This window comes from Vanessa atalanta, chromosome 15 (genome assembly GCF_905147765.1).
Source record: "Vanessa atalanta chromosome 15, ilVanAtal1.2, whole genome shotgun sequence".
Taxonomy (NCBI): Eukaryota; Metazoa; Arthropoda; class Insecta; order Lepidoptera; family Nymphalidae; genus Vanessa; species Vanessa atalanta.
The window spans coordinates 11312298-11324964 of record NC_061885.1 but is presented as its reverse complement, the minus strand read 5'-3'; the positions used below and the strand labels follow the sequence as shown (position 1 = coordinate 11324964).

General features: G+C 31.6%; 2 protein-coding genes across 4 annotated transcripts in view; one reads left to right on the top strand and one right to left on the bottom strand.

The window, feature by feature from the left end:
• The window catches only part of LOC125069151 (adenylate cyclase type 2-like), a 201729-nt gene that overhangs the window by 32105 nt on the left and 156957 nt on the right, over nucleotides 1-12667 (bottom strand). The window lies entirely within an intron of this gene.
• The window catches only part of LOC125069152 (probable E3 ubiquitin-protein ligase sinah), a 53937-nt gene continuing 50466 nt past the window's right edge, over nucleotides 9197-12667 (top strand). Inside the window, exon 1 of the mRNA XM_047678546.1 lies at nucleotides 9197-9419. Coding sequence (XP_047534502.1) covers nucleotides 9396-9419 — 24 coding nt within the window. The 5' untranslated portion in view covers nucleotides 9197-9395. The remainder of the gene's footprint in view (nucleotides 9420-12667) is intronic.

Sequence of the window (12667 nt, the reverse complement as noted above, 5' to 3'; positions counted from 1 at the left end):
ACCTATATAACGCTCCTTCATTGACAGATCGGAGTAACGATTCAACAATATTCCGTGTCGTATTGATTTGTACAGAAGCTATTTTCAATGCTTATTATTTGTGTAAGTATACTATTTTATGTACACAGTAAAAAAAAATGTTACTTTAATAAATTGTCGAGTGTTTTAGGGTTCCGTAACTCTAAAAGAAAAAAGGACCTCTGTATAATCACTTCGTTGTTCATTACACTCTTTGTCCGTCAAGGCCCTTTTTCTCAGGAAAGCGTAGAGGTATAAAGTTGAAGTTAATACCAAATTCTGAGGACTGAGGTTCTTTAGAGCTGAAAAATCAAACCTCTAAGTTTACGCAATCAAGAGATATATATCCGTTAATGTCTCATCTTCGATACATTCGGAAAGGGAATCAAATTCTATGATCATGAAATTTGGTAAGAAGCAATATTTTTTAGCTCAAATAGCCTTAAATTTGTTAATACATCATTGTTCATCTATCTGTCTGGTGATACGGAACCCTTAGTGTACTTGTCCGAACCGCACTTGCCCGTTTTTTTTTCTCTATAAATGAACTGATATTGAAGCTACAAAATAAATCAGTGTTAATTCAGTTAGAGGTTGCAGTTTATATTAAGGAGGTTTTAACCATGCGTGATCGTCTGTATCAAAACCGGTTTATTAACAATGACCCAAATATACACAGCTCACGTACGCGCGCTGAATAAAGCAAGTCTACATTTCTTGTAAATGTTTAAAGTGAACAAAAATAATGTTTTAATTAGCTACAGTTTCCTCGACTTTATAGAGTTCGATAATAATTATACAGTATTTATTTATTTATATTTTTCTGTTTTCCGGCTAATTTAATTTCAGACAAGGGTCTATAATAGCTGGGCTCAGGTACTAGCAATGGACATTTTTGCTGTTTCATAACATAAAACATGTAAGTATACATTTTTTTTTTTATGGTATATGGGCATACCATAGCATACCATTATCTTTTAATACCATACCATTTTTTTATTATATGGGGGCAAACGAGCAGGAGGCTCACCTGATGGAAAGTGATTACCACCGCCCATGGACATCTGCAACACCAGGGGGGTTACAGGTGCGTTGCCGGCCTTTAAGAAATAAGTACGCTCTTTTCTTGAAGGTTCCCAAGTCATATGACTTGGTTCGGAAAAACCGCCGGTTATATATAATTTTTTATATATAAAAAAATTATATATAAAAAAACATCTCACTGCTATCGAAAAAAATTGATTTTTTTTTACATTAGCAGCCTATAAATTTCCGACTGCTGGGATAAGACGTCCTCTCCCTTTGAGGAGAAGGTTTGGAGCACATTCCACCACGCTGCTCCAATGCGGGTTGGTGGAATACACATGTAGCAGAATTTCGCAATTTGCAAATTTTATCTGAACTCAATCAGATAGGCGTTTCAGTTGATGAGCTCCAAAGCTCAATCAATCTTTATCCACACTTTCCAATGATTTCCTCAGCTGACAGCCAGAAGACCAGTTTAAGTTTGCGGTGTTTGGATGAGCATAAAGTCAGCTCTTAAGTCAGATTTAATTTACACGCTTGAGACTTAGTAAACGCCAACAATATCCGGTGAAGCTATTCAGAGCAAATAACGTAACTGGATTGTCATAATATGCAGTTGTAACGTTGGCATTTAGCTGTAATAAAATAACTCTCTGTACTGGACAAGGTAAATGATTTTTTCTATCCTTATGGATATTCATTGCGGAGTGTGTGGAAAGAAAGTGAAATATTTCGAAACTAGTAATCATTCTGACTATAAAAGCATATACATTTTAGTGAATTCGCTAAAACAGTACTCTCTTTAATTTATTTATTTATTCATAATTGCCGTTTTTAAATTAGACTAAAAGTTATGACCATCCTTTAAGGTCACTACAAGGACACATTCAAATTCATATTTATATTGCAACAAAATATCATATTTCGATAAAAAGAAAGGTTTTTAAAAAAAAATCCTGACGTATAAGATGATGTGTCAGATACACATGACAAAGACACAGACGACATGTATGTGGTTATATAAATGTAACACAATAACATATCTACAATCTATTCGTGTATCAAAATATTTAGACTACAAGTTTCGATAAGAAATTAAAATTGATTATCAAGATAATAGGTACGTCACGGTTACTATACAAACTTATTTGTTAAAAAAAAAAAATTATAATTGTTTTGTTTAAAAAAAAATCGTAACTTTTTCCTATAACGGTTTTCTAATTTGATTCAGATTGATTTGGTTTTGAGTTTTATTTCGATTGGCTAGATTCAAGTTGTTATACACACACATATAAACACATGCACACAATCATATGTGCTTAAACTTGAGATACAAAGATTTTGATAAACATTATCTTTACAAAATATTGTTTGTCATATAGTAATCGACGGTCGTATTATACAATAGTCCAGGTTCAGCGTCAGATGTATAATGAACAAAGGTTACTACAGGAAATGCCTTAGCTTCCTCGCGGTGTCAACGCCGGCTATACGACTACGACTTTATTATCGATATATTTTGTCTGTTTGCTTATTTGTTTGTTGGAGTATTATTTTCACAATCGATTTTCATTTAATATCCTTTTATTTTGTTATAAATTCATTTAGTAGTTATAATACGTATTAAAATGCTGTCGCCATTCATCAACAATTATTCGCCTTTGATTTCGCTTTCTTCTTGAATCTTTTTTTTTCTAAAGTAATTAATTCTTATCTACGTTCCTCTAACTCGGGTCAAGGTACGATTTTCACATTCATTAAAACCGTATTGTGTTAGGCTGTCTTAAAAATTACCTATTTCTAAATATACAGATAATAAATACGTAATAAAATGCGAGAACATAGTCTTCGGGTATAGAAATTAGATAAAAGAGGACCTAAAATGTTTCAAAGTCAAAGTCAAAATTCGACATAGAAGCGGTATATTTATTTAATGACTGTCAAAAATCAAACATAAAAAACGATATATAACTCTGTCTGTCTGTCGCTCTTTCACTACTAAAGCAATGAACCGAATATGACAAAAATTGGTATGAAGCAAACTTGAACTCCAAGGAAGGACATAGACTATTTTTGCCTAACACATGACAACCAACCCCCTAAAACGCGAGCGAAGCCGCAGGCGACAACTATTTATAATATGTATATCAGAAATAGCTACAATGAAAGCTATTAAGTAGAAGATTATGAAGTATATTGTTAATTTATAATTTAGTAGTACCTAACTAGCTATGACGTACTTTTACCCGCGTTAAAATTGTATTATAACACGTAGTACTTAATAAAGTATTCGGAACACCTAACAGTATTTACAAAAGCAAAACATCTCCCATTCCCTTCTCATCCCAGGGAATTTGCAAAATTCAATATTTATCATTATTATTACCTAAATATTATATTATTAAATTATTTTTTTACAACTTTAGAACAGCTGTTAATGAGATAAAGACTAAACTGTACCACATCAAATCAAATCCATTTCCTTTATTCTATATAGAAGCATTAGGTACACGTACTTATTTATTGTTAAATTAAACGCTACCGCCGGTGCACCGCTTCGGAAAAGAAAATACCCTGACCTGAGTAGAATCGGCGCAAGACACCGAGCAGTTTTTTTTATTTCATTTTATATCAGACAAACAGACAAAAGTAACTACCAACTAAGAAAATATTTAAAAATCACACAGACATCAATTTAAATGTCTAAATATGATTATCTCTGTAAACATCTATTAAATAATACGTTTCTTTCGGTATTACTACAACAGGTCCCGTCTTATCGCGTCAATGTTATCAAGAGCGATCGTCGTCCTTAATACGATGGTTGTAAATACGTGTGATAATAAAGCAAATAAATATGAACTGACACCATGACCGGGTTATAACTTGTTTACTTTACAAAAATTGCTTATGTTTACTTGACATAGTTGTTTTTAAAAGTGTAGATCACTTTCTCGACTCAGTTATTGTGTCTCAGTTTACTCTGTGGACGTTATTTATGTTGTTGTTGTAATATCGTGCGGGAGATTTCGTTTTGAAGCTGGCAACACTAGTCAATATAGATAATAAATGTAACGAGGAACGTCAGTGCGACTGCTTGTCAATTGTCAGGACTTCTTTTCTCAGTCGAAGTGACAGGTCGAGTAAGATTGAATTCGGGACTAATAAAACATAAATATAATTAAAATAAAAGACGGTATTGGGGTATGTATCGAAATTATGTTGGTAGGTTTCAAGCAATTTTCTTTGGCATATATTTCCTGTAGCTTAATCCAATTAATGTATGCTATTAGGTTGCCTATAATAGTATCTATAGTATTACATTTACATTAGCAGCCTGTAAATTTCCCACTCAAACTCAACTCAAACTCAAATTCCTTTATTCAATATAGAAGTATTACACTTTCTTATTGATGGTCAAATTAAACACTACCACCGGTTCGGAAAAGGAAACACCCTGACCTAAGAAGAACCGGAGAAAGAAACTCAGCGAGCCTTTTTTTTTAATTTCGCAACAGAAGCATTTTGAAGGCTTTCTGGGATCCTGTTGTAGCAGCGTATACATTGCCCCACAAAAGAGTTACTGACTCTATGCAGTCGAGTAACGGGAGTAACAAGATTCTGTTTGTTCCTTGTACCAATGTTATAAGAATCACATTTTCTCATAAAACATTAATATTTTTCCGTACATACAAAACATTACAGAATATATATTAAGAAGCAACAGTCAATATCTTAATTTCTTTAAATTTATACCTTAATGATTCCTTGGCTCCTAGGTTATAGATTGCGCGAATAGCCCTCTTCTGCAGCACAAATATAATATGGATAACTAACACTGCTGGGCTAAAGCCTCCTCTCCCTTTGAGGAGGTTTTTGGAGCATATTCCACCACGCTACTCCAATGCGGGTTGGTGGAATACACATGTGGCAGAATTTCTTTGAAATTCGACTCATGCAGGTTTCCTCACGATGTTTTCTTGCACCGCCAAGCACGAGATGAATTATAAGCACATGAAAATTCAGTGGTGCCTGCCTGGGTTTAAACCTGAAATCATCGGTTAAGTTGTACGCGTTCTAACCACTGGGTCATCTCGGCTCTAAAATAGCTATTTAAAATCTCATTAAAATCTGTGCAGCTGTTTTCTCGTTATTGACTAACAAACTCAAACTTTCACATTTATAATAGTAGTAGGATTACTCATCACAATTCCGAGATAAGGAATATAATGTCACTCTTTATCGAAAATAATGTTATTATCGTGGCAGAAATAATAAATTATATATGAATTAAAAAATAAATCTGAATATTAGGGCTTTGTACAAGCCCGGCTAGGTAGATACCGGGCACTCATCTGATATTCTACCGCCAAACAGCAATAATTTATATTATCGTGTTCCGGTTTAAAAGGTGAGTAAGCCAGTGTAACTATAGCTACCAGCACCAAGGTTGGATGTGCATTGGCCATGTGAGGAATGAATAATATTTTTTACATCGTCAATGTCTACTAGCGGTTGTGACCACTTACCACTAGATCCATTGTCTATCTATATCATAAAAAGTTCATTTAATCATATTTAAGTTAATGTTTATTGAACTTGATTTGGCGAGTATAGTATCAATGACCTTATAATAATTCATAGACCATTTAGAAACATATCCTTCAAATAGATCGTGTCACATGACTTTATTAATCATTATCGTATTTTATTAATGTATCGTTTATAGGTTAATACTTTAAGACGTTGCATGTGATCTATCGTAAATAATCAACGGTTAACAAATCATTAAAACATCAACTTTATCTGGTCTTTATAAAGCGTGTTCCATTGACGTATGTACCGCATATTATCCAAAATGTTTATTGCGAGATAAATATTCAACTAAAGCTGATTTAGGTATTTGTCAGAATTCGTATATTTTGAAAGAGATTAGATACGAAATTGTGTACGAATTACTCGTGAATATATTAAATTGTTAAATTATTATTTTTCACATACGAGTACATTAACCGAATAATTTAAGCTCAATAGCCTTGAATTAAACTTTCTTTAACATAATTCAATTAAATAACAATTTTAATTCAAGACACATAACAGGTGATACTTTTAATTTTGTATATACAGACCAGAAAATATTTTTACACGGATGTAGGGCTTTATGCAAGCCCGTCTGATACCACCCACTCGTCTGATATTCTACCGCCAAACAACAGTACTCAGTACTCTTGTGTTCCGTTTTGAAGGCCGAGCCAGTGTAACTACAGACCCAAGGGACATAACATCTTATTAAGGAATGGTTAAACTTTCTAACAGCTCCATTATCTATGCGCGGTGATGACCACTTACCATCAGGTGGCCCATATGCTAATCCGCCAACAAATGACATAAAAAATATATCTTTAAAAAAAAGCAGCTAATATCTTTGACTATGAAGGTTTTACACATTTTTATTCCACTTTTATGGAAAAGGGATCATTAACAGGAGTATTAATGACCGTGTCACTGATACTGTTGTAAAACTATTGAGTTAACATATTGCATTCTTATCTGCTAATCATATAGATAAATGGTATACTTATTAATAGTACATAGACAATAGATAAAATGCAATCGAATATAGATAAAAGATATGATTAGCAAATAATTGATAGTGCAGTGTTAAATTTACACGACGTAGATTAAAGAGCCTGCGCAGTTAAGAGATAAGCAAGACGAGGATAATTGAGTCTATATTTTTTTTAAACAATAAAACGTTATATTACAATTGGAGGTCATTCAATTCGTTGAACCTATTTAATATGCCGTATAAATTACATTTTTGATATTGCTCCGTGGTCAAGCTGTGCAAAGCGTCTGGGTAGATACTACTTATCAGATATTCTACCGCCAAACATCAATAGTTAGTACTGTCATGTTCCGGTTAGAAGAGTGAAATAGTATCAATGACGGGAGTGAGCCAGTTCAACTACAGGCACAAGGGACATAACATCTGAGCTCCCAAGGTTGATGGTGAATTTGTAATTATGAATGATTAATATGTCTTACTGAGCTAATCTCTAGTGCTGGTGACCATATACCATCAGGTGGCCCATTTCGTCCGCCTATCTATTCTATATATATACGATATGAAAATCATATGTGGTGAAACTTCTTGTATTGAATCCATAATATCTCAAGTTGAAATAATTGTTTCAAAACTAAATATCGCTTTGTCTTATTTAATAATAATCATAGATACTTAATTTCTATTCTTATACGATGGAAATTAAATTTAGGACATCTAAAAACTTTTGATTTTATTTAACGTCATTGTCGCGATGTGGAAAGCACGGACTAAAGATGGACAATTATCACACATTTTTGCCATTATTATATTTCAAAGAATTAAAGATAAACGACGAGAAATTTCATGAAATTTTCGTAAGCAATTCAGTTTTTTTTCTATTTATTTGTACAATATATTTCATCAAGTATTATATAAAACAAACAATCATAAAATGCGTTTTAATTCAAATAAATATGTTTGTTTGAGCATTTTATTTACTTTACAATAAAAATATCAATAATGTTTTTATTTTATAATATAAATCTGTAGAGTAAATAGTACTTTTACAAATAGATCTTAAAATTCAAGGACTATATTTAAGTAAGTACTCTCGTTAGGTTACTTCTGTTATAAGGTTTCGTGACGAAGCAAATTCTTTCAGCGACAAAACATCAGGTGTTTGGGTAGGAACCACCCAGACTGATCCAGTATCAGTGTCCCAGTGTAAATTCAATAACAATCAGCATTAAGAATTAGTTTCTAATTAAAACCAAGTTTTTGGAACTTTGTACCACTACCATAAACAATATCACAAATAAATTTGATAAATACATTTTTTGAAATATGTTTTGTGTTTAGTCAGACAATATTGCACATATGTTGTAATGTATTGTAGAAGAGAAAGGTGACACGCACTTCTAAATCCCAATGTTGCAAAGCCCTTTCGATCATAAATTTTGTATATGTTGCCCATAAACCTGCAGTGTTCACTGCTTAGCTCATATCTATGTAAGTGATAAGGTATACCTAGTACCTACCATATAAATATTGAAAATAAGAACATCATACAACAGATTTCATTTAATTTTAAGTACTATTTATAATAGCTCTAAAAAAATATCATTGAGAGAAATCATCAAGGAAACATTTTGAAAAAAGTTAATTTTGATCAGTCCAGTCTTAAGCAGTATAAACGCCCAGGTTCAAGTACTGTACTTAGCTATCTCTCTTCCTTCACAAGAAAAGATGGTTTTGGTCCTATTCCTATGATCTTAGACTTGATCGTCTTCTGCAAGACCTAACGCGTGTCGCTTGGAATTTTTATAACTCCTATAATCTAGATTAATACGTGCCTGAGTGTTTTAATTATACACAATACTTTTCATTATCATTGTAGGTCTGGGTTTTCCAATAAAATTAATATTGGAAATCTGACATTATATTGATAAATTTATTGTCCAAAATTAAGACAGTTCACAAAATTTAATTCTGTTCTTACTAAATAGAGCATTGTTAACTAGTCTCTAACTCGATATAACAAAGAAAAACTACGAAATAGACCTAGAACAATATATTCCAGATTGCATTAACAACTAATACGGTAAGCTGCAATATAGCTTGACCTACTAAAGTGCTAATGAAATCCACCAGACGAACGTTGGGACAAGAAACTCTTTGTTCTGAAGTAGCACAGATAAACCAACCTTACAAAATAATGATGCAAATAATCCATAATCCTTTTATTTAAAAAACGCTTCGAGTAATTCTTAAAAATTTTGCAATTAAATACGCAATAACTTCAGAACATCAATAAATTTATCGATTTGTTGTATATCTAAATATGACCTAGATATAAATTGAGTGACAACATTATAACATCGATTGACGTTCTCATTTCTCACTTTCACGTATAACAAAGACATACCGCATGTCAACAAAGGACACTCAAACATCAACTAATCGAGTAATCGACGAAAAAAAAAATCACTGTTTGCAAAGCTATGTAGTTTCAGATAAAGGGACATCACTCCCCACTTTAGACGACGTGTGATTCACGCGTATGCCGGCTTCGCGTAAACTGCAACCATAAGCATTCGACGCGTCGACTCGTGCGCACGTACACTATTTACAACAGCGACCCGAGTCCTGCGCCTTGCGGAACCCCGTAACTGATTCCCTCATAATGACATTTTATTTACGGTTACTCAGTGAGTGTTCGTGATAAGAGTTCATTGTGTTATATTATCGATGTTTTATAGTTTTTAGTGTTCTGATATTGTGGTCAGTGAATTTTCAAAACAACATGTTTCCAAGAATTCAAGGATTGGTGAGTTAATGTTTTATGTATATCGTGTTTTGAGGATATTTGTGACAAAATGGGTTTACCATAATTGTGTAAAGCGTTTCATTAATAACAATAAGTAGGTATAGCATTGCATTAATCGTATCGACCTGTTTGTCTCGTTCACGGTATTATGAAAGTATATTATTGCTTCACACTCAGCAGTAAATATTTAAAAACAAAAATTTATATCACAAGAAACAGCGAAATTATAATATAAAATACAGTGAGAACTTTATTTATTTATTTTTTATACTATATAATACAGACTAATGTATTTAATTGTAGCTATGGACTGTTTTACAAATTATTATTGTTAATATTATATTTTAAAGTTAGTATCGAAACCCTCTCCTTGTCAAGTAGAGACTTAAGATCTTATGACTTATGAGAGTTATTTGAACAAATCTGACTCCAATATTATTTAATAAAATATTATGAAATAACGAACCGATGATAATGGGAACAATGGGGACAATGGGAAAAGGCCTTCTCACCAGTTAAAACCTTATTACTACACTACTCTACCGATTGGAATATTCATATGGCATAATAACATCATATGCACGTTTTCTTAGATGTTGGCCTTCATCGTATGGATGAATTGTACGCAAATCTAAGCACTCGAAAATTCAGTAGTGTGAATTGTAATTTGAAATCTTAGGTTTAGTTGCATAAACTCTATTCACTGGGCCGTTTCGACTCTTAGGCTTTTTTGGTTATGACTAATGCTAATTAAAAAGGACTCATCGTCTAAATGAGTCCTGTCCTTAAGATACCATAAAAAGTATAAGGAAACGATTACTATGCAAACTTTATGTAGATATTAAATGAATGCTTATAATACGCAGTAAGATAAAATGCAACACTTATATGACATACTTGAAATAAATCAACAGAATTCAAGTTGAAATATAAATTTAATATCACGCTTAAAATACAGGAAAAATTTTTGGAATGATTTTATTTGTGTACAAAATTATCTCATGATTAAAAAAAAAAAATTATTGTCACGATATGTTACATTATATATCCAAGAATCCAAATTTAAACAATCTTAAGGCAGTATTTCTTGTATACATTTGAGTTTCTATATATATTTGATATATTTTTAATTCGGTGTCCTGTGTGAACATGAAAAGTGACAAAAGCGCAACATCATAGACAATGATTAATTTTGTTATTATTAAGACCAGAATTAACAAAACGCCTCAGTTTAGAATATACATTTTGGAACATACGCTGTTTTAGTAATTAAGATCAACTATTCGCAAGTAGGGAAGTAACAGGTCATTGGTCATTGAATAACTAATTAGATATACTTTTAGATAAACGTTATTATTTAAAGTGCATTTTATTTTAATTTTATTTATCGGAGAAAAAGCAATTATAATATTATATAACGTTAGAAAATAATTAAATTATACTTAGCTATATTCAGTGAAGCGTTTTCATTCATTTAAAACACATTTTATTTATGGGAAAAAGTCTAATTATTATATATAATTAAGTATAATAATTATTGGAATATGAATCGTAACACAATTCTCCCTAGAAAATAGAATATTATTAATAAAAAAAAATTAACTCTAGATGCTGAAATAATCTTTTGTCCATAGACATAGGCGTAAGAAATATTAACCATTAACTTTGCCAATGCGGGTTGAAGTTTTTCAATTAAGATTTTATGTCCCTTGTTAAACTTTAACACACACCCTTCAAACCGGACACAACACTACAAAGTATTACTATTTAGCGATAGAATATATGGTGAGTTGTACCGACCCAGACAAGCGTGCACAAAGCCCTACAACCAAGTAAACATTTTCATTGATAATTGTAAGACATATCTCTTATTTTTACCTCACAAGACAATTATTTATTCATCATAGAACGAAGATACAAAACGTAATTTATAAATAGAAGAAAAATCAAATAGTAAAACGACTATTAATAAATTATTTCCAATCGGGCTGACTGAGAAAGAATGGTTGCCTCGCTACGTAGACGCTTCTTGCAACTTTATTCAATTGACCGCGTACAAGGAAAAGAATTCGCTTGGACATCTTAGTCGTAATCGTGGATTAATTCAGATAATCATTGAATACCATATATATAAATTGTTCACTTAACGATATTTATTAAATTCAAAGCTACCTATGCTAGAAAACACTAGTTACTTTTTTACCAAATAAAATCAGTATATTACCAATTTCTACTTTATAATAATGATTGAATTCAAAGCATTGAATTTAAATTTTAAAATGATAATTGCAATAAAAAGGCTGTAGTGTATTTAGAGGATTTGAAACAAGTATTTAAATAATAAAAAATAATAATGGAATTGAACAATATTTCATTTAAATGTAGTCATTTATGACTTTACACTTATGTTACGGTAATTTATGACTAGATGACAGATTTAACGCTTAAGTAATGGTTGTTGGAATAAATGATCATTTTCTATATATATGATATACGTGGATATATTTAGTTGTAATTGTAAACATAATCAAACAGTCACTATTTCTATAATATAAATCCAATTAATATACAATCGCTACTTTGTCGCGAATTTGTCATTAGTTCCGAAGATCACGAAATCAAAAAAAAAAAAATTATCTCGGTTTTCACCTTACTAGATCTTCAGTTCATTCTTCAATCAAGTATTTATGGCCTTAAAAACATCACACGTCAAAATGTGAGTTCATTAGTTAAATATAGTAATCGTAATCAAACGTCGTCATGCTTAAAAAAGGTAATTATTAAAACAAAATAGTGACTAAACATCGCTCATGAAATTAGGTAATGATATTCTTGGAATACTTCACTGTAAAAAATAACTGTGATTCATTTTATCTAAGAGCTTTTCACTGGAGTTTACCTCAAAAATTCAAAAATAATGAAAATTATAAATAGAACTATTTTATTAATGAACATTCTACATATTATCAAACTCGAATTTCTTGACAAGAGAACCCAATTTTTATACTCGAGGTTTGAACCCAGAACCTTAGCCTCCGTATGTTCACCAGACCAAACGCGACATCCATAGAAAACAGACACGCGTGGAGCAAAATTTTATCATAATATTAGGTTAGTTATAGCGTGTAATATAATAAAAAAATATGATGCAGAAAAAGATAGAACATCAAATGTTATTTGAATGTCAAGTAATTAACAAAAGTAAAGTAAGTAAATAACGTTACCAATTGAAAGACATTAGCCAAAAT